The sequence below is a fragment of the Epinephelus moara genome, chromosome 10 (assembly GCF_006386435.1).
Source record: "Epinephelus moara isolate mb chromosome 10, YSFRI_EMoa_1.0, whole genome shotgun sequence".
Lineage (NCBI taxonomy): Eukaryota > Metazoa > Chordata > Actinopteri > Perciformes > Serranidae > Epinephelus > Epinephelus moara.
Genome location: NC_065515.1, coordinates 26910565 through 26938081, shown reverse-complemented (window position 1 = coordinate 26938081; position 27517 = coordinate 26910565). Strand labels below are relative to the sequence as shown.

The window sequence follows — 27517 nt, the reverse complement described above, 5'->3', positions numbered from 1 at the left end:
TGACCATTTTGTCTGGTTAATTAAGGTTATTTCTTTGTGCCATCTCATATAAATATGTGTTATTAGAACGAGTGAAGTCTCCCAGCTCTTCCCATGCTATGAGAGGAGTCAAAGTTGATATTCAACCAATTTAACAGCTGCATTGTTTAATTTAATTACAGACCATTCTCATGGTGGATATTTTGGCAAACACAGGTGCAGCTAGGCAGTCTCATTAACGATGACTGCTTCCCATTAGCTTTAACTTTGGTGTTTTAGTTCCAGGGCCCATTTAATTTGTGCACCAGTTTAATGGAATGCTTTTAGCTAACTTACACACCTAAGTTGAACATACTTTAATAATAATTAATGCTATTAAGTACACCTGTGTTTGTCCTGCCATGATGTATCAAAAAAAAACATTGCAAGAAAAGTGTATTCTTCCGTATGGTTCATGCTTATATCCTCACTGTATCTTGGCCATTCCTATACTTGTGCTGTTACAGGAAATATTTTCAACCTCCTCTGTCTCAAATAATTGTCATCACCTCAAGGCCCTATTATAAAGAGATCCAGCAGCGCAGAGATCAAGACGTGGCTGTGATGGTATGCCTCTCTTGTTCTAGCAGCAGATTATATTAGATTAGATTCAGAGTGATATGTCACTAGTAATTTTAGTATGATAGCTTGTGGCACTTATAAATGGCAACATACGTCACTTGTGTTCCAGTGTCAAGTGGTATGCCATCAGGCAGTTTTTGATCTCAGCGTCACTCAAGAGACTTGTGCCTTCTACTCCAAACATCTGACTTCAAGGAGACTCTCCTTATGTCAGCAGGATAAGACTTGACTTGTAATAGTTAATGACTCAATGGAAAAACAGCCAAGATGTAGTCATTGGTGTTTTTCTCAGATTAACCACACGTTTGTCCTCTGTAATTCACTGTGACTGGGGCAAAACGTTAACAAGAGGCTGCTGTTTTCTGGAGAGTTGCTTTCTTATTTGATTTGAGTGTTAGTGCAGCTGTGTGACTATGCTCTGTCTTAGTGTACTCAGGATAATCAGCATGCAGGATCAGGATGAAGTATACTAATGCTCTTCTTTGACAGGGTTTCATATACAGTGAAAACCACTTGGCATGCATCTTCATGATGAACAGCAATATCTTGTATAAAGTGTATCACCAGGATTGTAATTGGATAGGAAAGTGTGCTGTTGATGTTAAGTGGTTAGCAGTGTTGCCTCACAGTAAGAAAGACCAGGCATGAATTTATGTTTATGGTTATCATGTTCCTCTCTCCCTGGTATTTGCTTTGTTTTCATCCTGGAGTTCTGGTTTTCATCCCAGGCTGCAACACACAAGGCAACTCAGACACTCAGAATTAGTCATACATGCTAATATACGTGTGTTTGTATGTGTATTTGCCCTGTGATTGAATGGCAATCTGTTCCTTAAAGGAATAAGTGGACATATGCATGTATAAATGCATAGATACATAGATTGACATTATTGCCCACCTCCTAAAAAAATGTGTTTTTGAAAGCTTGTGCTCGTCTGTTTAGCAGAATTATGATCAGAATTGTTCTTAATTTGCTTGACACAAGTAATGATTGCATCGTCTACTTTACTTACATTTATGTTTCAGTAGATTGCTGTTAATATGAGCTAATCTGTTATCAATTTGTGTTTCTGTGTCCCTCTAGGTGGAACTTCATCCTGCTCCTGTCAGTATGCTCAGCAGTACTCTCTGGAGAAGAAGACTACCTAGCTCAAGGTAAACAACAAAACCCTGATGCATAAATTAACATTAGCATCAAGATTATCACTATTTTTTTTGTTTTTGTGACTAGTGAACTACTGTCCCTGACATTTGACCACTCAGCCATGTCTACAGTCTGTTTTTAGCACCTCATTCATCTCTGGCCTTGTGCCACTTTTCATAACAATCTTTCTATTGAGTTCCATGTAGTGAAAATCTTGGGGAAAAAAGAACACTGGTATCAGACTTATTCCCAGAATTTGCAGATAATCTGAGTTAAGGTTTCAGAAGTGGTTCTGAGATCGAACAAAGTTTTGATTGGTGCACCCCCCACCCAATAGTGCAATACCTTTTACCTTGTAGGACAAGATCCAAAGTACTTCCAGATAGAACCTCAAAGGTGAATTTGTATTGCTTTCTAGTTTATTTTTGGAGCATGGAGGACAGTGACTGCAAACAGGAGCTCCTCTTTTGCTCTTCATGTTTTTAATCTTCTCTTTCGACATGCCTGCTCTTGCTCTCCAGTCCACAGCATGCATGTAGAAGCAGCCTAAATAGCCTCTCAACCTTTGTTGCCTCTCTGCTTATCCATTGTTTTTCCCCTCACTGATCTCCGGTCCATCAGAGAAGGCTCTAAATATGTCACATGTAAACGTAAGTACACCAATCACTCAGACAAAGAGGAACAGGATATCTTAGTCAAATGCTTAGCATGTATTGACAACTGTGTCTCTGCCGGTCAATTCTGGGGATGAAGTGATATCAATACATTAAAGAAACAAAAAACAAAACAACAAGGATGAGAGGAATTGAAGGTGATAAGGGTAGAAGTTAGGAGTTGATGACAACAGGAAGCAGAGTATTTTTTTCATCAGGTCAGAATCAGTACAGTAGAAACAGTTTCTTTAAAGCTGTTGGACAGTTAAAGTATAATCCCACATATTAATCAGGGGTGTGATTTCCTTGAAAGAACTTGCCTTCACACAGCAAGAAAGCATGCTGTCAAAAGTATGTAAAGAAAACTCTGATGTGTTTTGAATCAGCAGGGCTGCACTCAGTGAATCTGAGAGGATATATTGTTTTTTGAGTGGCATATCACTGGGCCACTGCCAGAAATACCACACAGTGTAATGCACACTTAACTTAATGTTGACCTCATGACGAATCCACACATTTTTGTTCACATCTCCACATGTATGTGCATTGTCTACTGCCCCTTGCACAGAGGAAACAAACCGCTTCAAGGATCCCTCCCCTCATTGCATTGTCTGCCCTCCATGCTTCTGTAGTTGATGAGCCCACTCAGAGCAGGATCAATCCATCATAACGAGGGGAGGAATGTGCACAGGGTGCTAGAGCAGCTTGTCTTCACATATGAGACAGGTTAATTGGAATCTGGGCTGACTTTACCTCGGGCTAAGAATGTCAAGGACATCTCCGTGCCTGCTTAGATCAGCTGCAGATAGATAGTCTCCCTACCTAGACTGTAGGACTAAAAATTTGGCAAAACAGTGTCCAAGATGATGTGCTGTGTGTATTGAACTTTCTGTCTCTAGCTCTGTCCCTCTTTCCTTCCCTCCCTCCAAAGCACTTAAACAGAAATAAGAATGCATCTGTTAAACTGTTTTCATTGTTCAAACACCGGTGGACTATGCTTTTTTCCAGTAAGTGTTTCTTCCCTTACTAGCTGTTAGGGGTGGGCGGTATACCGGTTTGTACCGAAAACCGGTATTTATTTTCGTTATGATATGAATTTTTCATATACCGCAATACCGGTGAATAGCCCAAACAACGTCCGGAACGTGCGCGGCGGGAAAGTGTTTCAGCGGGGACCCATTTCACCGCTGCACACCACAGGCAAGCTTGAGCGGGTGAGAGTGAGAGCATAGAAAAGTTTAGAGGCGAGAATGGCTGCCGGAGAGCGTCCTGAAAGCAAAGCAACTGTACACGATGACCCAGAAGAACTCATACCAAAAAGAGCAGTGTTTCCCCAATATGCAACTAGCAGCGACGCACCGCCGTTTACAATTCTCCTCTGCCCTCTGTATCGCGCACGGCGGAGTTTCGCCCCGATGCGCACACACACACACACACACACACACACACACACACACACACACACACACACACAGACAAAGTGCATACACACAGGTGAGCACACTAGAGCACGGCTCGGACCGCATTTTCCTGACCGAAGACGACCCGTCCCGAGTCCGAGACAGTTACGGCCAGGCTCCACCGGGCACGTCAGTGGCGCGACACATCTGCAGCGCGAGTCACGTAGCAGCTCGCCCCCCTGTTAATCAATTACAGCGGCTCCACCGGCAACGGGAGCGGCGCGACAACTCTCTATTTTATGCGGCTCTTCTATTTTTGTCGCGCTACGCTCCCCTACGCGACCCTACGCGACCCTCCAGCAAATAAAAACTACATGAAATAGTGTGCTAAACGAGCACAATGTGTTTTTAAATGAATAAACCATTATCAGAGGTGATATGTGATGATTTTTTTTCATGCATTTACCCATGTTTATCCGTGACATTGTGTAAATGTCCGTGGCGGACATTTGAAAGCGAGTAGATGACAAACAGTACAGTAAACTTGTAGATAACTCAAATATATGTAATAACTTAGGTGGAAAATGCTTTAACATTTCATGCAGCCTACATGCAGCCTCTCGGCTCGGCAAACGGTAAACAACCCCGCTGGCTTCTCTACGTGTCGCTTCCGTACGCAGTCAGTGGAGCCCAAATGAATGGAACGGAGCGTGTGTTGTGTTCAGGCGTTGTCAGGTGAAAAACAAATTCCGGCACTTGAATAGGCCATAGCACAACACAGCAGCATGTCAAGTTGGCCAAACCTAAGCAAAATACCGTGAAACCGATATGATTTTTTCTTAAAACCGTGATATGAAAATTTTGTCATACCGCCCAGCCCTACTAGCTGTATTAATCTGATAAGTGGTCCACCTTAGAGCCAAATATAGTGTATTACTAGTCTCGCCACCAGACAATCAGAGATCTCCGCCTTCTGATAGTCTGGGGACACTCCTTTCTAAAGTGTGTTTAACACACCAGAGAAAACGGCCAGCAACAAAGCAACGCCTCTTGCATTTTTTTAAAAGGACATGCCCTCCCGGAAATGTGCGCTCCCCCTTTTCTCGTCCGCAAGGAAACAAACACACAGAGAGCTTGAAAATGGATGCTAAGAGATTTAACTCCGTTTTATCAAACGTGTGCTCAGTCCACAAGATTGTGGAAATGAAGGACTTACAGCGACTTTGTTTAAAACTTTTAACGCAGTCGGACTATGTTTACGAGCACAAGCGTTCAGCGAGCCACCGAAGGACCGCCCTGCGGATTTACTATTGGTTCTGCAACGTAGGGAGTTTTTTTAAACTCTGAAATTGTATCTGCCCATCTAAACACAAAATCAGGGAGAAAGACATCAGTCTTTAGTTAAAGGAGAAATAAGCGAAATTCATCATTTCTAGATTGAAGGAATTAAAAAATTGCTATGTGAAGAACTAGAGGTGTAATTTCATCTGGAGTATAGCATGACCTCACACACCCTCTCTCTGTGTTGATTTCCAGCCCCTTGTTTACAAGCCGGTCCGGCTGCGCGTTCATGTACGTTCATGTGAAACCCCCCCCCTTTCGGAGCCCTTGGCCCTCCCTCCCTATAAAAGGCTACAGCCAGTGAGCAATGGCAGCGCGTATTTTCGAAGTGAAATGGCGGAGAGTGGAACAAAACGTCCACCTGAAGATGACCCTGGATCCGACATTACCTCTAAAGAAACAATGGTTGTTGGCGAAGAAGTTGTCAGATAAAGAAAGGGACAGAACCAGGATTAACATTGGCCTTGCATTTCCAAGGTGGAGAGCACTGCGAGAGCTAAAGGGACTACAATTTGACTCAGAGCTAGCACTTCTTCTCCTGGACAGGTACAACATAAAGTCAAATGTCAAAGGTTTTAATTAGTGTTACAGTAACGTTAGGCACATGTCCCTATGTCAATTAAATTAAATTAAATTTAATGTTACAATCGTAGCATGGGTTAATGTCCGGAGCTTGAGTTATTAATGGCTCGGTCCCAGCAATGGGTCAGGCGATACTGTTATGTTAGGTGAGTAGCCCGGCAGCCCAGCTAACATTTGCAATTAGCATTGTAAAATGTAGCCCGGCGGGCAGCCTGGCGGGCTGTGTTTAGCTATTTCCCTGCCTACTTCAATGATGATGGTACCTGTAATAAATGTAATGTATTTGCTGAGATGGAGACGAGGCTCAGTGACTAGAAGAGCTGGTAGAAGCACTCCATAGCTGTAAGTTACTCCAGTAGCCGTAGTAGCTCTAGTGCTAACTCCAGGAGCTAACGCTAACGTCCCTACTCTTCTCCGTGAGCTCAAGCCGTGAGCCTGGCGGGCACGCAGGCTCGCGGGCTCAGGGCTCCGGCTCCAGCTCACGGAGAAGAGTAGGGACGTTAGCGTGGCAGCCGACTAGTGCTAACGCTAACAGGAAAGCAGGGAAATAGCCAAACACAGCAGAGACTGAGAGTGAGTGAAAGACATCGCTAACTGCTAAACTAAGCCAAACTAAGTTGGCTGTTAAGGTTTTATTTCCTCGCCCCTGTGGCGAGTGAATCTGCCTGTAGTGAAAATGGGGCTAACCGGTGCTTCCTCCTCAGGCTCCACTTCACTCAGCTGCCAGCACAGCCAGTTAGTCTCCGCTAGCTTCCTAGCTAAGGTTAGCCCCGGCTCTCCGTTTGGATCCAACTGGAGCACCGAGCCCTGGTTTGTTATTCAGGTTAATGTGGGAAGAAGCAGCGGGTATATCGGGCAGCTGAGTGAAGTGGAGCCTGTGGAAGAAACACCGGGACCGTCTGGATGTAATTGTCCGTGGAGATGCTGCGGTGCTCGGCTGCACAGACGAGGCGAGTGGGGTTGGGGGTGGAGAGCAGAGGTAGAGGAAGGTGTGGCTCATGACACACTTTGTTTTGGTCTACAGGCAGTGCACAACAGCAAACCTAGCGGTGAAACCATTTCGCTTTTTGCCCCTTTAAGCAAAGCGTCTAAAGACTGACTTGTGAGTCTAGTGTATTACTACTATACTCTTGCCATAAAATGCATTTCTGTGATTTCCATACACTTAGTCTCTTAAGTTATGTGAAGATGTTTGACCTTAGAGATCCTTCATGCACTTCAACCCTGAACAGACATGCACATGAATGCCACAACTTCAGATCTTAGATATATGGATACATGACTGTAGATACAGGTACAGTAGTATAGGCCACATACCACTATATTATTGCTCTTTAGAGAAAACCTTATATCCAAAATGAAACATTCCAGGATTAATCGTAACAGCGTGGTTTCTGCTTTACCATTGCATTTTTGAGATTATTCATTGTGGTTTGAAAATGTTTGAAATAAACAGAGAGTTTAGACAGTTTATTAGACAACAGCATGTTGAATGATGCCACTTTTTTCTCGGGATACTGTACCAATTCTGGTATGTTAATGCAGAGTAATGCCTAATAACAAGCACCAATCCTATATCAGTGCTCTTTTCTCTTTAGTTTCAGCTGACACTTACTTTGTATTGTTTGTATTGTATTGTATTGCTCTAGGTTACAGTAATAAATTGCATTGTATTTGCTGATGTCGGGGAGTGCTCTTGATATAAAAGAGAAATGGGAGTTAGAAATGAATGTTATTATTGAAGATACATGCTGGGAAGATGTGTGTGAAGAGGGGCATAAATTAACCAGTAGTCCATTGTGGAAAGAATTCAATTAAGCAATATCACACGAGAGGGAGTGATGTTGTACAGTGATATCGTCACGGCTGTGATTCGGTCATAGGCACGAGGCCGCAGGCCTCCATAACTTCCAAATTTGATAGTAGTAAAACGAATTTGTGCTGGAGGGAATGTCATCAGATAGGTGACCACACACATTTTGGGACTGCCCAAAGTTAAAAAATTATTGGGAGGGGATTCGTAAAGAATTATTCTCTATATTGAACATTGATTTACCTCTGACTCCACAATTTTATATTATTGGAGCACTCCCTAAGGGAAGATTGGAAAAAAGGAAGCTGTATCTATTGCAAGTCCTACTATTAGTAGGCAGGAAGATGATAGCTCTATCATGGCTTAAACCACTTCCTCCTACTATACTTCAGTGGCATGAGAGGGTGAAGAAGGTATATGTAATGGAGAAGATAACAGCACACCTTCATTTTAAGATGGACATTTTCAGAACTAGATGGTCTCCCATAAGTGCTTACTTAAATTTGCCAATGTGAAACACTGTTAAACTGTGCTGTCTTAGGAGAACTGTCCGAGTGTATTTGTGATTTGTGCAGAGGAATATCAGAAACAATCCAACAAGACTGAGTTGTTTGTCGAACTGTTACTGGTTCAACTGTTTAGTTTATACATTTCTTGTATAACTTCGGTTTTTTGTATGTATGTAACAAAGAAGAATCAGATGTAAGCAAAATATGTAAGTACATACGAATGCCAATAAATTCTTGGTTCTAAAAAAATAAATAAATTGCATTGTGACAGTGATAAAGTAATAGTAGTGGATGCTGATCTGGAATCTCATAAAATTAAGTAAATATCTGCTTGCCTGATGGCTCAGTCAGGAGAGACAGGTGACTTGTTTTATACAGATTATAGGCATACAGATTAACAGATGATATGTGATGATGAGCCCAGACACTGGTGGTGGTGGTAACTGGTGACTCTGAGGCCGATGAAGCTGATGAATCTGTGAAGACTAGGTGACGATGGGGAGTTGGAGGGTGCGCACAACTGCAGCATGAACATACTAAAGGCAGTAAGAGAATCATTTTTAAAACGATGATTGGCTAACAGTGAAGGTGTGTCGCTCTGCTATTGGTTAAATGTGATCAGCTGATAGAACAGCTGATACCTCAGTTGACTGGCCCCGACATGACAGCTTGAAGTTGTGAGTGTGCATGGGTGAGGAGTGAATTGCACATGGTATGAAATTTTTTTTTACAGGCCTAAGCATGCAAAAGCAAAGTCTTCCTGACTGAACTTTTGCTAGACCTTCATCATTCAAAATTGTGAACAGTCTTTCATCTATAGTCTGACATTGCCTCTACTATAACTAATTTTGGTGGGGAGGAGGGATTCGATTTTCCCAAAGTAATCATCAACCTATCAAACGTAATTTGACATAAATTTTTAGTCCACACTGATTCATAGCCATGCCAACATAATTATTTTGCGCTGCTTTAGGAGATGAGCGAAGCAAAATTAAACAAACTACGATGACAGGTGACACTGAGTGAACATGTCAATGTAGAACAATGTCAATAGCAGCATCTATCTTGTCTATAGCACTAATAATTGTTATTACTCTTCATTGGTTCCAGCACACAGCTTGACAACAGCTTGACAACAGTGTTAGTCTCGCTTGAGGCTCTGATTGGCTAATCATTATTCCCCTTGTGGCACTCACTGGATCATTTATTAATTCAGCCGAGAAACTGCTGTTTCATGTCACAATGCCAGACGAAGCATTCAACATGAACTTGGTGAAGTGGGCTGATTCAGAGGTCTGGAACAGAATATCTGCGTCAACACAGATCCAGTTGTATGGATTGGTGTAACAGTATTTAATGGTCCTCACTGCTGAAAGTATAAAACACGCAGGGGTAAATTGATTATATCAGGTCCTTTTCAGCCTTTAAAAACCTAAAACCTGTGTCACAAATGTTGGGATACAAGATGGCTACTAGTTTTCTTTCTGTCTAAAACTTGGAAAACTCATGGTCAGGTATGACTCGTGACTGACAATATGCTTCAGTTTCTGATGCTTCTTTAAACAGTTCCTATGCAGCCGTTCATATACAAAGTCACCATCTGGTAGTTCACACATTTTTTTTCAGTAGATGTTGCAGAATTTTGAAGTTGCTGGCAGTTTCATTTGATCCCCAGACCAAGGTGATAGGCCAAAAGGTTGTACATGTGCAACTGATATGAAATAGGCATGTTATAGCTTTGATGTCTTTTTTTAGTGTCTGCAATCCCCATGGTTGTTAACAGTGTGAACCCACAGTTCTCCGAATCAGAAAGCACCCTTTCTTATCAAACGGGTGAAATGTGTAATAGAAGACAATAAGGCAGTTTAAAGCTTTGCTCTGGAGATGCAGATCGCTGGCTGTGTTAGTGCATTCAGTTCCCCCTCAGTGATACAAAATCAACTGACCCTTCTTTGAAAGTAGGCTCCCCAAATACAGAGGAGGAGTTGCTTCAAAGGAAAGAAGTGTCTCTGGATTAGCAATGAAAATACCTCAAACTGCCCCTGAGATCTCCCAAAACACTTAGATGCACTAGTACACGTGCACACAAACACACATACAGTATTTACATATTGCTGATGCCTCAGTCTTCCAGCATGCTCACAGATGCACACGGTCACTCACTCTCATTGTTCTTTCTTCTCTCCCTCTTTCTTTCGCATGTGAACACACACAGATACACAGGTCCGACCCGTTTTGTAATTCAGTTGACGTTTACAGTTACAATATGTGTCAGGTGTCCTTGTTCCCATTTGTCATATTAATAATGCCATTTTTACTTTTTTCCTGGAACTATCACTGCTCAGTGCTGACATATGTGACACATATGACACACTGCCCTCCAGCCTAGTTATTTGTCCAGTGCTTTTACTCAAAGCCCAAACTGCACAGAATATCCTCCGTCTCCAAATAATTTTTAAGTGCTTTTGCCTGGTCGAGCCTCACTGTCAGCAGCCTTAGCATCAGTTCTTTGAAGAATTACCTGTGGGCATGGTAAAGTATGACAGGACCATTTGGAGGAAAGCTGCTCTCATGAATCTCTGGTGGCAGATTGATTCAAAAAGGCTGTGTGGACTGGTTTCCTGTATCCTAGTCAGGCCCCATCCTTCTCTAGTCCCTTCCACTCATCTGGGCCGCAGCTGCCTTTCTGGTACTTACTCCAAGAGAAAAACAGGGAGGGGTCACCAGCATCACAGGGAGACTGTTGTAAGTGTATAATGTCTGACCAATCAGTTTTTCTTTCCTCAGTCGTTTGACTCGAACAAGAACAGATTATGTAATGTCTACATTTGTTTGCATTTGTTGCAGTGACATGTCTTTCTTTAGTTAAAATTAGCAGCCATGGAGGAAGAAAAAATATTTTTTGACACCTATTAAACCAGTTTGTGAACAAAGAGAATTCCGACAATATGTACAAATATCTGGTGCACCCTATGGGGGTCGGTAATGACTTAAATAACAATCATATTCATGCAATTATATATTGTAAAAACAAAATCTGTTGTCTCTGCATCATTTCATTTCCACAAAAGACTTCGTGCAGAACAGTTGTTTCATTAAATACAAACAAAGGCATGATTCATACTGTAGTAATTCCATTTTATTTCTCCCCGTAACCACAGGATGCTTAGAATCTCACTATATTTTTGTCAGGGCAGTTAAAAGAAAATTGTCTTTCTTGGTTTGTCAAACACACTCAATTCCTTTACCATCATTGCCCCATTTGCTCTATTCTTGTAACAATCCAACCTCTTTTAATTACGTTTTTTTTAAAGTTCAGTTTTCTGGAAATTATGTTATTGTTTAACAGCATAGTTAAATAAAAGTAGAAAATGTTCAATTCAACAACTGCCCGGTTAGCAAGAGCTAACACAGTAGCAGCTGGTAAACGGTGTCACCAAACTCACACTGACACCAAAATGTCCAAATACTGGTGTTAAACCCTTTACCAACCATTAGGTAAGGTTAGCTGTTAGTGAGAGCCAATCACAAGTGGTCACTTGAGATGCATGAGGAGATGCACTCTAATGCCAGTTTTACATATTTAAACTTGTTTTGGTGAAAACACAAAACAAATACCCTAAGATGTCTAGGACCTTTTTATTTTTTATTTTTTTATTTTTTTAAACCATCAAAAAAACAAAACTATTTAGCAAAAGCTTACCTGCTTTGTGATCTATTTTGGCATGTTAACCTTACCATTTTCTTCTCTGTCCTTCAGGAGTGGATATCCTCTATCGATTGGGGCTCACATCTCAAAGCAGCACAGACGAGAGAACAAGCTCACCTTTAGCTACTTACACCACTGTTCCCTCACCCCTGAATCTTCCTGTTTCTGGACATGGGGTATTACTCGACTCAAACTCCCTCTATGAGGCTCCAGCAGGAAGTCTGTTCCCGCCGGAGATTGGCGAGGAGTTTTCTGTTGTGGTTAGCCTAAGCTCCTGGAGAGCAAACAATGCTTTTCTTTTTAGTGTCAAAGATAGCAGGGACAGGCTGCGTTTTGGCATTCAGCTGCTGCCACGCAGAGTGGTGGTTTACACTGCTGAGAAAGCCTCCATCTACTTCACCTACAACTGGCAGGATGGGCGCCAGCACCCTTTTGCTGTGGGTGTTCGTGCACGCTCGGTGTCCTTCTATGCGGATTGTGGGGCTGTGCAGCAGCAAGAACAGACCTTGGCAAGATCTCAGACATTGGGGGATTCTGGGGGTCTCTTCACTCTAGGGAGGATGAACTCCAAAGCGGCACAATTCAATGGTCGAGTCTGCCAGCTAGATATCTATCCCTCTGCCCAAGCTGCCGCGCACTACTGCAAGTACCTTAAAACACAGTGCCGGCTGGCCGACACTTACCGATTGCCTTTGCCACATCCTGGTTTGGATATTGAGGCAAATGACCCACCTTCTAACCCCTTGACAAAGTCCCCTATTGGAATAGCAGCTACCCATCATACCCCCTTAAAAGCCACAGCAGCTTTTAAAGTGTCCCCAGGTAGTTTCGTCACACAGTATTCAACTCTGAGCCCATCAGTACAACCTCATTTGGGGGACCAAAGCCACATTTCCACATTGGATCCCCTTGCCCACATCACCACTTCTTCACCTCAACCTGACAGCCCCACCGTAACCCTGAGTGGAAGAGCAGTTCTGGATCTTGCTTATAGCACAACTATCACCAATTCCAAAAATGTGTTGGCAAAAGGAATCAGCCCCCAGGGGAATACTGATCACTCTGAAAACAGCACAGAGGAAGAGAGCAGCTCCGGGACACTGCAGACTCCAGATGCCACCCCAGGCCTGATTTCCCCAGTCAGGCAAGGTCGAGTGAAGGAAGGACTCAGGAACAACTCCATCGACAGCTCCAGGGGCTCTCACTCTGGGCCCCAACCGACACAAAAGCTTCTGGAAACTCATCTGAAAGCCAATGGCACCACTTTGTACAGGGAGAATCAGGTGGACACCTCAGAACAGCATGATCCTGATGGCAGCTATGATGATGTAGACATGGGAGGATATGATTATGGATATGAGGATCCAGACTATTTCTATGACTACGAAGATGGTTTCCGTGGCCCAAAAGGAGAGCCAGGTTTTCCGGTAAGTAACAGAATTTATGAATGACAAGCAGAGCTGTGAGTTAATGGAACATTATTCAAAGAGTTGAGACACAAGTCAGTGCATTGCTGTACATGCTCAAGAGGAAAACATCAATACAAGGCAATCAAAGGTAATTTATGGCCATCACAGTTAAAATTCTGTGTAAAAGTTGGCTTTGTTACATACACCCAGGATATGTGAAAAATATTTTGGCAGGGCGGTGTAGTGATTTAGAGGTGATGGCATGTCCAAGCACTGTTCTTTTTTCATGTATCTACAAGTTGTTAAAATAACACGTCATTCCCTCGCTGAAATACTGTCAGCCACTTTTTGCTCTAATGTTAGAGAGTATAACTCATCTGAATGATGGAGGTACACCCTGGCATCCAGCCTTATGATGTAAGCCGGCTGTCAGGATAGCTTTGCCACTGAACATGCTTTCATAGCTCAGATTTACAGGTATTGCTTATGTTTCCATGAGTGAGATGTGTGTCTTTATATCTGCTCCGTTTAAATGAAGTGTATGTAATGATGTAATATGTCTGGACTCATCTACCAGTTTCCATAATACTACCTCACCTATGAAGTGCCTGCAGGTCTGTAGATGGAACAGAGCTTGCCAGCACTGAGTTGTTGCAACTTATCTTCACGTCTCAGAGGCTGAGTTTGGTGTACTGCGGTATTATGAGCATGATACAGTCTACGCCACAGGCCCTTTTCCAGTTGCTCACAATTTGGCAAAAGTATTGATTAATTAGAACTTTTGTGCTGTTAAGCTGTTATCTTTATCTGTGTGTATGCCTTGGCTACTTGAACCACTCTGATGCAGACATGCGTTGAATGCTGGGTCAGCTGAAGGTCAGTGGCTCAGTATGTGCTGTTGCCTCTTTTAAAGCTACAGTTGGTTACTTAAAAAACAAAAGACAAAAAAAAAGTTGTTACATACACACAGGAGTACATTAGACAGATGATCTGTGAAACAATCATATTCTTCTGTCTTTTCATATTGCCTCTAATGGCCAAACTAAATGTGAACATAAAGAACCAATCAGAGGTGTGGAGTCTCTAACGCAGCTCTTATGTCAATAGCTGCTTGTGAACTGCGTTCAAACTGTTAAACTAGGTAGCAGTTGTCAAATATGAATCAAGATATTGTAACTGCATTGCCTATTTCTCGCCTCAGATGTTTTCAGAAATATATTTTACCGTACTGTTTAGCTGTAAAATTAAAAGTCGGTCTGGCCAGTGGACAGTGCTTGGTGCCTATTTACAACATGTTGGCCAAGTCACCCAACTTTTTTATCAGTTTGACAGTTTGACCTCAGTTTAAGAGCACTGGTTGTCATGATTGACAGCTGCATTAGAGGCTTTTCGGCTCTGATTGGTTGTTTTCAGTGTACTGTGGTAGATTCATGGGAATGCCAGTAGAGGCAACTGGAAAAGAAAGAGGATGAGGAGGAGTAGAAGGGAAGTGGTTTTTGTTCACACAATATCTGTCATCTAACACTGTGGATGTAGTGAAAGTTTCAACAAATATGGCCAAAAGTTATTTTTATTAAAGTTACAGACTGTAGCTTTAAACTTCAAATCAAACTGTTTTACTTCCTCAGGGGAAGTATTTCAGTTTTACATAAGCAGTAGTGGCATGTATATGGGCTGCTTCTGGTCTCAGTAGATGTTCCGTGATCATAAATTGTGTTTTAGCACCCAACTACAAGTTATGTACTACAGCAGAAGTGCTAATTTAGTAGGTTGTCAGTAAAGTGGATGTTATTGTCAGATATTTTATTTTGAGTTGTCCTCTGATGGGTCTTAAATTTGACTGTGCTGCTGTTGCTCCATAGACAAAATGTATATCCACTTAACTGTTACATAACATGATTGAGCATGGTTGTTCTTTAAAACTGAAGCTTATACATAACTTGTGTACATATTGCTGGCATTTATTTTGCAATCTTAAAAACACAGACCAAAAGTCAAAATTCACTATCAGCTCAGCTATACCAGAATGTGAGGGATAAATGGGGGTTCAGATCAAAAATAGCAATCTGTGTTAAAATAGACATGGTGCTTAGTTTGTGTGGATTTGTTGCTGCAGGCACTGAGAGCATGAAATATGATCTAGGAGTACAGTTTGAGTAATACATTAATGAGTCTGAATGTTTGACAGATGCCAAAACACTCATGATACTACGAGGCAAATTTTACAGCCCTGCAAAGTTATCAAAGTAAAAGTCATTATGTTATGCTGGTTGTGTTATAAGGTAATTAACCAATACACAGTTTGGTGGGGGGTGAGAACTTGAGCCAGGTTAAACCTTTTTCTCTGGATAACCCTGCATCTTCCACTGCTGTGTTGAAAATCCCATGTGTAGGCCTAGTTAAAAGGGGCCAGAAGCATTGAGAAATTACTTGCGGTAAGTTTCACTATCACTTTCTGCTTTCCCCAGCGCTGCTTACGTTGACCAATGAAAGAGCTGTTAGCCTTAGAGGAAACATTGGAGAGATTCAGCCATATGTGTTTGAGCTTCAGTCAGACCCAGACTCACATGAGGATTCTGTTATGCACCAAAATCGGCGGCTAGCAGACGAATCAGAATGTTAAGTGTAGTCAGCATCTCTTGTTTATGTTGTTTGTTAGCTTATAGGCTAGCTGGCAGTGGCTGACTCAGCATTGATGTTTGTGAAACATATAATAATATCTGCTACGATGGGGTATTTGGTAGGTAGTGGAAGGAATCGCCAGGGTAAGATTTATATTAGGAAACAACACACTCTACAATTTTTGCTGTCAAAACTTTCACTATGCTCATGCTATCTCTGCTCTCTGTACTGACAAGTCACTCAGTGCTGGAGGTTTCAGGCTTGCTGGTGTTGTGTCAAAGTCTGTTCTCCCATTATGTGTCTCCTGTATAAGACAGAGAGTGGCTTTTGTATTAGTGACGTACCTATTCTAGTTTGCCTGGCGTATTTTTGAATCTCAGATTTTAGGGAAATGCCCAGACGTCACCACCCTCAATGAAAGAATGTAAAACACATCTCTAGTGACAAACTTTGCACAAATACAAGTCAACATAGTCAAGGTCAGACATTATAAGGGTCAAAAAATAAGAAAAATACATTTTTGAGTTGAGGGGGACTTTAAGCGACCTACAGGAGGCAGCTTGCCTACTGATGGCATGTAGGGTGACAATACAGGGGCTATTCAGCTCAAGTAAATGTCACACAATGTTCAAAGTTCAAAAGATGATTCATTCTGCCCTACAGCTTTACAGAAAATGGACTTCTGGAATTGAGTCCATTGGGAAAGATTTGACCTTCGTCTTGGCAGCAAAGAGGAAGCATGTGAATATTATCATTTTGTTGCATGAGTGCCTTGGTTTCTTTAGGCCCTGTTGTTGTGGCGAAGGCGGTGGTGTGCTCACAGTTTCCATGTGTCTGTGTGTGGGAGTCTAGAGGAACAAACAGCTGTTTCTCTATTCATGTCTCCCACTTTGCCCATCTACTGCTCTTACAGGGGATAAGGATGCTGCAGAGCACCCCATTATAATCTCTTGCTATAGCAACAATTCAAAATACTAAATAACAGAACAATGCCTGTTTTTGTCTAAAAGTGTAAATGTTGTACTTTATAGTTGGATTGTTTTTTTAGGGGAATGGCATTGGGGAATAGCAGAACAGCCCAAGGAATAAATAGATTCCTTGACCAGAAGGGGATTTCCTCCTGACTCCTTAATGTTATCCAGTGGTGGAAATTGCTGTTTAAGTGGGTAATCATCAATAAATCTCTCTTTTCAAGTAGGGATGCACTGATCCGATTTTTTTCAGTCCTGATACAGATATCTAGGCTTTGGGTTTCGGCCGATACAGAGTATTCAGTACCAGTGTTAAAATGATAAGCTGTATGCCTCAATGTATGTGGAAGTGACTGGGTTCACTTTTATGTGTAGGGAAACATCAGGCCTGACTTGAACATAACTTTTCTAACTGTAAAACAAAATGTAACAAATCCAAACATAGATATTAATGTACTCAGTTGTTGTTTATTATTGAAATAAATTGTGCAAGGTGGCTTGACTTTACAGATATTCCAAGTTGCCATACAACTTGCTGGTGTAGCAAGCATGAAATACTGTACCTCCAAACAGCTGAAATGTTTGTAGTTAGCTCAGCTAACCAGTCTGCTGGCGTGAGGCAGTACATGCAAGTGTAATCACACGTAAACATATAGCCTAATTGAATTGAACAGATGAACCCCATTGTCACTGATACCCCATCCAGCTGTTTGTGTTAGGCCTGATATTCAATACCAGTATTGGATTGGTGCATCCCTACTCTCAAGCGAATGAATTTACTCTTGACCGAGAATTTACTCCTGATTTTCAGAACGATGATTGTCCTGATTTTCATCATTCATTTTATTTAAAATCCCCTTCAGCAATAATCTGCACATTTCAGTGAAGGCAGCTGACTGTTCTTTGAAAAACTTCAGTGATCTATTTGTTGCTTTGTTTGTTCTCATGCCCTTTGAGTGTCCAGATATTATTGTCTTCTGTTTTCTAACTAATTTTGGAGGAGACCAACGCATTATGTAACAAAGATGCATGTTTTCACTACAGATCAGTACTGACACACCAGTGCATTGTTAAGGAACTGTTTGACAAAATATGCCGGCAGCAATTACAATTAATTACAGAAGTATGGACTTACACATGAAATATCCAATACAAAAATCTTCTTTACCCCCAAAGGCAGTGTTTACATGTTGCAGAGAAGGTTGATATCCTACGATCCTTAAGAATTTTCAATGTGCCACTAAAAATGGAAATTTAGTCTCACACCCTATAAAAACACAATATCACAAGTGTTTTTAACAAATCAAGTGGAGCCTCAGCCTGGTTTGGTTCCAAAGAAATGTGAGAGATAATGTAAGTATCTCTCACTCAGTTTGCACCTCAAATGAATTCAGTGCATTAGCTAATGCCCTCCACCAAGTGGTACCAAATTTTTCTGAACTTTATTCTTTTTTGGTTATTTCTCTTTGACTAGACTTTGGCAATCAGCCACTTAAAGCCATCTAGTTCTACAGGCCTAATCTCCAAGATCCAACTCAATATTTTTGCATTTTGTATCGAGTGGCAGTAGTTAGAGCTGGTTGATAAATGAATATTATTAGTAATTGGCCCGTAATAGAATCATATTTTCACAAAATTCTCAGGTAATATTGTTCAGATTTCGAAACTGTATAGATTTGAAAATTATGGTATTTATTTATTTAATAAATTATATTACTAAACCGTAAACACATTGGACTCAGACTGAGTTTAACTGTCCAATATATGTTTTTCAAATTTTACATCTACTAAAACATGACATGCAGTTGTTCCATAAGTTTCATGCTACGTTTTTTCATGACGGAGGATTATGTTAATCCCAAAGGCTGACCAAAGGCTGGTGGTGTCCGTCTCATCTTGAGAATGTAACTCGACCCTTCTGCTCAGGGATTCCTAATAGAGCTCTTAGTTGAAAACACTTGGCTCCTGTCTTTGAACTTCATAACTCTTACATAAATATAGCACATACTCATCATTGCGGAGGCCTGGACAGTGAACTGCATGTTATTGCTTGCCATTAACCTACTCTATCTCTCTCTTTTTCCCCTTCACTCCTTCTCTGTCTCTCTCCCCCTCTCTCTCTCTCTCTCTCTCTCTCTCTCTCTCTCTACAACATTCCCTTCTTTCTCTCCCTGTCCCTCTGTCTCTCTGATTTAGGGTCCTCCTGGTCCCCCTGGTTTACCTGGTCCTCCAGGAAAAAGAGGTTCTCGGGTGAGTAACGTGTGCAAAAGTGATAATACACAAGGAGCATTCTGTGAAGTAATTGTTCTCTTGATCAGGAGAATCAGTCTGCCCATCTCACTGTATGTGATAGTGGCATACAATTATAGGAATACTTTACCCATAAAATTACTGTTTGTCATTTTATCTTTTCATTAAAAGATGCCTTTTATTTCTACATGCAGTGGAAAACTCTTTTATATGGTGTAGTCTCTCTATCTGTACATATAATTTTAGTTGGTAGACTGATCCCAGATAACATGAACATAAATACCTTGTGGAAAATCTTTAAAGGGAAACAGAAAAAAAGAACAGTGTACAAAAAGTGCTATTTTGTTTGGATTTAGTCTATTAAAACATCTGTTGAGATGCTCGCCACTCTTCAGGGGCCATCATTAGCACAGAACGTACTGTGGTTTTATCTCTGAGCCACTAAAAAGAGGTTAAGGTCAGGTTTATTGGCCTTTAAGGCACTAAACTTGCTAATCATCAGCACTAACGCATTAACTGAAGGCTTTTTTCTTTTCATCTGTTGTTATGGCAGTCTGCAGGCACTGGCCACATGTGATTTGCCTGTATTTACCATCACAATCCAGCTGCAACTGTCGGGAAAAAGGCACTGACAGACGTGTTTGTGGTTAGCGTGATTAAACTCAGGAACCAAGGCAAGAAGCCTTGCTTTGTAAAGGCTCATAGCAATTAGATCGCTTTGAGGATGCAGGCAACGTTGTTTACTTGTCCGCACCTTTAGAGCACTGAGGTTGAGTGACCAAACTGTTCCAGATGAAACCAGCTGCAATGAGCCGCAGCTTCAGCGGCACAGAATGCATTTCCACTCTGATCTTGAGACTACACTGTATGCAACTGCCAAGGCTGTCATGATGCAATGCTGCGATCATGCCACAGGCCCTGGAGGCATCTTTAAACAGAACAAGACACATTTTAACTAAATGGAAGCGGTATGTGTAAGAGCAAAGGTGTATAAATAGTTCACTCTTGGTCTTTGTAGAAGCTGTACCCTGCACAGCAATGTCTTCATGGGTAATTTAATCCAGGGAGTGTAAATATCTACAGTTTGTCAGTGTTTATTGACAACAACATGCAATAAAAGTAACCTGTTGCTTGATTACTTGTTGAACCTGCTTTTACACCACATCAAACAATGACTCTCAAGTGTCAGAATGATGATCATGACGAGCCATTACTTATTAACACAGGAAAATGTGGTTAGTATATGTTTATGTGCATAAGCAGAGTTGTTTCTCTCCTTGTATATTGTATGTAAATTGTATGTGGTTGTCTTTGTGAATTCATCGTTCACTGTCTACATTAGCTCAAAGTAACAAACAGATGTAGCATTTTCCTTTTTGCTTCTTTTCCCTGTAAACAGTGCAGGGGGTTGTGTTGGTGGGGGCGTGTTGAGTTGAGCTGGGTTCCAAGTTTTTGCTAGATGAACCTGCTTTGTTTTGTTGTAGCCCCCTGTGTTGGCACCCAACGGCATTAACAGACAGGCTGCATTCAAATTGAAGTTGTTTTGAATGCGGCCTTATGCTCTGCTGTATTATAACAGAGTGTGACAGGCACACTAGAAAGCAGATAGACAGGAAGACAGGCTGGCAGACAGAGAGAGGTGGCAGACAGTGAAACATGCCTTGGAAAGCACAGAGCTGATACAGAACATACTCTTAACCCCATAGGCTAAGTCATAAAGTGGAGACAGAGAGAGGCTTGGAATCATTATGTGGTGGGAAGCTGAGGGCAGCGTGCAATACTGTGGTCGTGTCTGCTGTCTCAGCACAGAGCAGCAGACTTATTTTTCTGCCTGTAATTGTTAACGTTATCAGAGCATGAGCCTTTGAACCAGGCTTCACGGTTTGTCATGGAAACAGGCAAATTTACTTCAAAGGTTCTTTTATTCTAAACAATCTCTGAAGGGGAGACTGTTTAAGTGTTGAGTCGGTGATCGATACAGTAATCAAGTATTTTATCAAGGAAAAGCCTGCAGTGAATTTTTGTATTGCTGATTTGCAACCTTTTTTCACTGTTGATTAATTGCTGACCAACTACATATAACATCACAAAATTGCCCATTGACATGGGTTAATTTTATCTTTGAGAAGTAAAGTGTATAATTTATGAATTAACACACTCGTCACACTTTACTAAATAATGACTTTTTCTTTAATTTTCTATGAGCTGCATTCTCTTGTAGAAACCAGGCCCAGATTACTGACATTAAAAATGAGGATGAGAGAGCATAAGACAGATAGAGGGAGAGCCTTCTTCCTGGCTCTTGGCTGGAGTGCAGAGAAAGTGTGGTCTGCAAGCAGCAGGAGTACAGATGTGCAGGAATGTAGTGTATTTATGGTGTCTGTGTGTGTGTGCATATGAACGTGCACATCTAGTTCTAGGTGCAAGTGTGCATGTGTGGTAGTACATTCATTGCATACCTGTGTTTTTCAAGGAATTCAGATGATCAGTCTGTCTCTGGACCCCGACAGAGGTGGTTGTAGTAGAGCTTCCGTGATTGGTCATGCCAGACTTTGTGAAATTCCAGATTGTAAGATATCAAGCGTGGTTCAAAAGCAAGTCACAGTAATCGCAAATTCTAGAGAACACTAATTAATGATAAAGAAAACCTTGATTTTCTTTCTGTCTTTCTCTGTTGTTGTCAACAATGCACAGTTATTTATTATTGTTCTCTCTCTCTCTCTCTCTGTTTGCATTTTTTCCAGGGTCCCACCGGTCCACATGGAAGCCCAGGACAGCCCGGACCACCTGGGCCTAAGGTTAGTGACCTTCATCCATGTAAGGGAGACATTAACAGCTCCCTGAGAGTGCCGGACAGGGTTTTGTTTTGTATTTGTGGGTGTGGATGGGCCAGATGAATTGAATTGGATAGGCCAATTGAATGAAGCATTGGCGTGTGCATACTCAGTAAGCAGTAATAGTGTTGGGTTTTAAAGTCCATGCTACACACCTACATGAATATGATTGGTCAATAGTAGCCACACAGCTGTGAGTCAGCCAGTTATTGTAAAGCATATTGCAAACAGTTGATGCTGATCAGCCAATAAGTGTGACTGCAGTGCACTGCCTCAACTTTTGCTAGGCTTCATTGAATTCTCTTGAGACCATTTTCTCATAGCAATGACATGTACAGTGTCTGTGTTGGGTCAATAGGTGACATCACAAGTCTTGATAACTGATGACATACTTGATAACATGCACAGTTTTTATTTGTTGAAAAAAATGCCTTTTGGTTATATTAGAAGTGTTTCTCAAAGATATAATGATGGATGAGGTTGGTGGCAAAAGACTTGGGGGCGGGGGGAACCTTGATACGGATGATTATCAACACAGAACGGATAAATTAGCATTTGTAGACATGAATAACATATAAATGTTTACAGAGTCTTTGTTGGATTGTAGTTTATGGAAACCAATGTTGGAATAAAACTGTAAAGGTGCTAGTTTAAATGTTACAGTGAAATTCCTCGTATGTTACCATGATGAACTTGGCTAGAGAATAGACTTGCACCGATTACAATTTTTTGGGCCTATACCGATTTCCGATTTGCAGAGTGTTTGGATGGCCGATTCCGATTTTGGCCGACATTCTTATTTTAACAACGAGAAAAAAGGTGCACATTTGAACAGGCTGCCATGGAACATTCATATTTGGTGCACATTTGAACAGGCTGCCGCTCCCGTGAGAACGCTCCCGTCAGTAAGTGTGCGGACGCGGACACGTGCATTTTCGACACGCGCCTCGTTAGTTTCAAGCGGCACAGTGCGGCAGCGAGACGGACAATTAACAACTTTCTCCTTCTCTCTTTTGATGTGTGTGCATGAATGATTAAGGTGAGAAGAAGCCCATGTTTACAGATTGTATATGCATATTAGTAAGAATTGAGTGTAAAGCTATTTTTCCTTTTGTTTATTTCAGAACCACACACACTCACGCTACACTTGTGAACCTCCTGCATTGAAAAGTAAAGTATCCTCTTGACCCTGATTCTCTGGCCGGGATCATTTACTCCATAGTTGTCCTACCCAAACCAGTGTGTCCCTGAGGTCTCCTTCCTCACATCGCTCAAGTCTGAGCTGCACTTGTGCGTGCACTGCTATACGCGATGTCAATCATGCAGCGCGGTGGGAATTTGACCGGCGTTTTAAATCCGCATATTTTAGACTGACCGGCCGGTCGCAGGTCATGGCCGATCACATGAAAACTGGCCCGATTCCGAGCATTGCCGATAAATCGGTGCAAGTCTACTAGAGAATGTAGCTTTTTAGCCCTTTCTAATGTGATAAATTGAGAAACAAATGTGCATATGCTTGCAGTACTGCATGCCTAAAGACATGGGAAATTCCGTGGCCATGTATTCTTTTAATTTAGGGCTCCATATGTATTCTGCTTACATGGAATTTGAACTGCAGAGACAAAGGATTCTGTTGTGAAATTCAAGAAAATCATAACACTGCCAGTCACTCAAAACACTTGGGGCTTGGGGAAACCAAATGGTTGATTGAACATTGTGGAAGTCTGCACCCAAAGTCAAAGTCTTCAAAGTCATGTACTTTCATAACCTATAATTTCCCGCCTAAGAAGTGGTGATAAATGTGATAGCACCATTGTTTATAATGGCACGGTTGGTTGGATTTGGGAGTCATTATTGTACAGTAAAATAAAGATTTCAAAGAAGGGGATGACAGGTCTGAGCTCTCCCTACTGCCTGAGGAAGTGTACTGTCATTGTACATGCTGGCCTGCCAATCACCAGCTAGAAATGGAGCCACAAGCTTTAGATGGCAATGTGGTTACTACAGGAAATCAAAGGACATTGTTTTCAGCTTGCTGCCAAGCCTTTGGCTCCTTTTGATCAAACTGTCTGTTTTTGTCATTTGTAACTGAGAGCGATCTCTTCTCCTGGGTGGGTGAAACATCATCTGTTTACAGCCATATTATTGTCTGCCTGCACACGAATATGTTTCTTCACTGTTTTGTATATATATTTTTTGTATACTAAAAAGCAATTTAAACAGTACATAGCAGTAATGCATTTTCCATTTACTGTTAGTCAGTCATCACATCCACATAAGCATTTTGTAGCCCACTGCATACTCAAGAACAACCATATCAATTAACAGTTAAAAGATAGTCAGTAAATAAAAACTAATACTTTTTTTACTAACACTTTTTTGTTGTCAGAAAAACAACATGATAAAAGCTATTTCATTAAGTTTTTTTCAAATCTCTGCTAATTCCACAAAGGAAAGGACTCAAAAACAAGACATATTGGGGACTGTTAAATTATTCCCTACATATTTTACTATTTATACTCTCCATGAAAAACCATCAAAGAGACAGTGACAACAGTTAGCTGATGCTAGCTGACAGGCTGGGACACTCACTCCTGTTGCACATGTGTGTTTATGTGTAATTCAGGAGGGAGAGGGGGCTGAAGGGGTCAGATGCAGAGCAGTTCGGTATATGTGATGACAGAATTACCTACATTTGTTGTATTCAGTGTATCATTTAAAGTTAAATATTGAAATCATGGTCACTAACAGCTAATGTTTACATGAAGTATACTAAATATCATAGGCCCGACTAAAACCCTAACCCACGCTGTGCATGTCCCAGGCTCACTTCGGGTTGGTTGGTAGATCTCATCAGGAGACCTCTGCAGCTCATGTTGCTTGCCCTACAAGACACTGTTGTATTGATGTCCCCAAGCCACCAACTGCTCAAGTCTAATCTGCTGTAGTTAACGTTTATTTTATCAAATGGCAACAATTATAGCAGAAAATTACGTGTTGTTCCCTAAAGAGCCAATCTCTGCTGCCCAGAGCATGTGCAAGTGGGGTTAAACCTGACAGCCAGATGTAGGAAAGAGTGATAATAATGAGCCAGTGTGTTGTCACAGTGTAGTGGGAAAGACTTGAGAGGACAAGCATGGTTGTTCCCTAAATGACATACCCTGACAACCCCTGGGTTTTCACCACAGGGCACGATTGTGCTAGTCCTGGCTCATTAGATGTGAAACTGACTTCATATAAAGTGAAAAATAAAGACAGAAAGTTAAATCTCTGCTAAGCTTTTCCCAGCATGGGACCAGATGTAAAGGATACATTGGTAAAACTGAGCAAGGATGTGGGCAGCTCCGTGCAGATGGCTGTGGTGATTGTGGTCCTGACTGGCTACCACAGAGTGGCTGCATACACCATGCAGTCAGTGGGAGAACAGTCATGCTATAGAAGCAGAAACAAAGGATAAGTGGATGGTCCACCCTCCCCTCCTTTTTTCTTATGGTGTGAAAGTGGTTAGCTCCTCTCGTGGAATTGTAGTTAGTACGTATACTGCTAAAGACAAGACAAATTTATGAAAGTTGTTTTCATGAATTATGATCTCTCTGTCAACCTCACCCCAAACACATAAAGAGAGGAATGTTCTGCACAGGGAGATAGATGGATTTGTTCTATGTCACCTCTGACCTTGCTGGGACACTGTGCACCTTTGGCTGAGGGTGTCTGATTGGTTATTATGAAATATGGGGCCACCTGCTTGCTCTGTTCTTTCAGCGTGTACAACGGCATTTGTGTGTACACACACACACACAGAACCAAAATCGGCGTATCTAATACCGTAGTGACATGTCGGTGAGTCATTCTCCACCCCAACCCCCTTTGTGGAGGCGGAATAGAGATTGAGAGACTCTTTGTCTCAGTTTGGGAAAAGATCCCCTGTTGAAATGTGTTTGGTTTCTAGGACAAATACAGAGGAATATAGTCCCTGATGCTGAGCTTAGTTGACATGTGTTTTAAGCACAGTCTGAAATGTTATGACGATGTGCTTGCAGGTCTTAAGAAGAGCATTTCAGTCTGCTTCATGCACTGCTGACTTTTGTCTCAAACATAAAGGAAGCCTGGTTTTATGCTGTGGTAGAATTTCCGCTCTCCCACCCCCAAGCTTTTTTTACGCCTCATTGGCTGTCAGTCAAAACTATGGAAATATGATGCTCAAAATCCTCTGAGGAGAATTTATGGATCTAAGGTGTCAAACAATGGCTTAGCACCTCAAAGCTGAAAATCTTTGTTATTGTGGTTTGTATTCAGAGGGCCACCCTGACCTCATCACATGCACACATTTCTCAACAATCAGTGAAGATATCCTACTATTAAATGGAGAAACCTCTGTCCCTCCCTCCGTCCGTCCCTCCATCCGTCCGTCCGTCCGTCCGTCCGTCCGTCTGTCATCATCTGTTTTCCTCCTCACTGCTTTGACCTACTTTTCTGAACTTGCACATAGGCTTTCATCTTGGTCATGTGCAGACAGCCACGATGCCGTTTTTGCATTTTTCCCACATTTCTACTGTTACATTCGCATTTTTGTCCACTACCCATTCATACTGTGAGCACCATTAGCAGCACGGGCTGCGCATGCGCGCTGGGACCACAGTTTGGCTGGGAAGCCTTTATCTCCAACACTTGCGGATCGAAACCTGTATGTGTGTACCTGTGTGCCCGCACATTGCGCACGCGCATGCGCTTGTCTCTGTGCCGCCAGCCAAAACTATGCTCCATGTATTTTGCCCTAAAGCATGTTTCTAAATACAGTGTGTATTGTTTGTCTTACATTAATATTTATTACACAGTGCATTTACAGTGCTCTGATTTTGTATCTCCTCTAATATACGGTTTTTGATTTCTTATTCCTCTATACATAACACATCCCTGGGTATGGACAGGTTATAGTGTATTGGTTGATGGTAGTTTAATGGGTTTGTTATTATCAAAACTCATTTTTATTTCTGTTCATTTATGCCCCTGATGAGCACAATTTTTGACATGCTTTGTACAAACAAAGCATTTTCTTGGCTGCTAAGAATTAAGGTGTTGTGCTGGATGTCTCCTAATGCCTGGTTCACACTGCACAACATTTCTGTCCCTTCTAACGGTCACTGTGTCACAGTAGGCAATTGTGGAGTCATAAAATGGTGCCGTGACTTGGCTGACAGACTACACAGTGGTCCATACCAGTTATCCCCGGTCGTCTTTCACAGCGTGTGTGATCTCATCGGGTTATTCTTGTGCTATTTCTATCTATTACTATTATTTCAGTCACTGTGTCTGTTCGTGTGTCAGCCGAAATGTTGTTGTAGTAACGTAAAAAGTGCCAGCAGATGGCAGGAGCCACATTTTAAGCACCGTATATAAACATGCAAGTCACTGAATCCTCCATGACAAGTTCCTGCAAATGTTTCACAATAAGGACCTAGTTAGAAAACAAAGAGATTCTCTTAATCAAAGTTAAAGTGGACTTTTATTTTTTATACAGCTACAGGAAGTGTTGAGTTTGAAATGACGACACAATGCATTAACTTTATCAAGGCAAATGGGACCAGATAAAAAGTAAAAATATAAAGATACAGAGGGATTAATAAATAACAGCCCGTTTAAAATGTAGTCTGTTTCAAATGAAGCTGGTAGCCTCTGCAGT

The 27517-nt window shown here is 41.6% G+C and overlaps 1 protein-coding gene across 2 annotated transcripts in view; it reads left to right on the top strand.

Annotated features, from left to right (window-relative positions):
• The window catches only part of LOC126396746 (collagen alpha-1(XXIV) chain), a 115334-nt gene that overhangs the window by 10549 nt on the left and 77268 nt on the right, over nt 1-27517 (top strand). For both annotated transcript variants that reach the window (XM_050055027.1, XM_050055026.1), the window contains exons 2-5: nt 1685-1755; nt 11803-13178; nt 18950-19003; nt 21748-21801. In XM_050055027.1, coding sequence (XP_049910984.1) covers nt 1685-1755; nt 11803-13178; nt 18950-19003; nt 21748-21801 — 1555 coding nt within the window. The remainder of the gene's footprint in view (nt 1-1684; nt 1756-11802; nt 13179-18949; nt 19004-21747; nt 21802-27517) is intronic.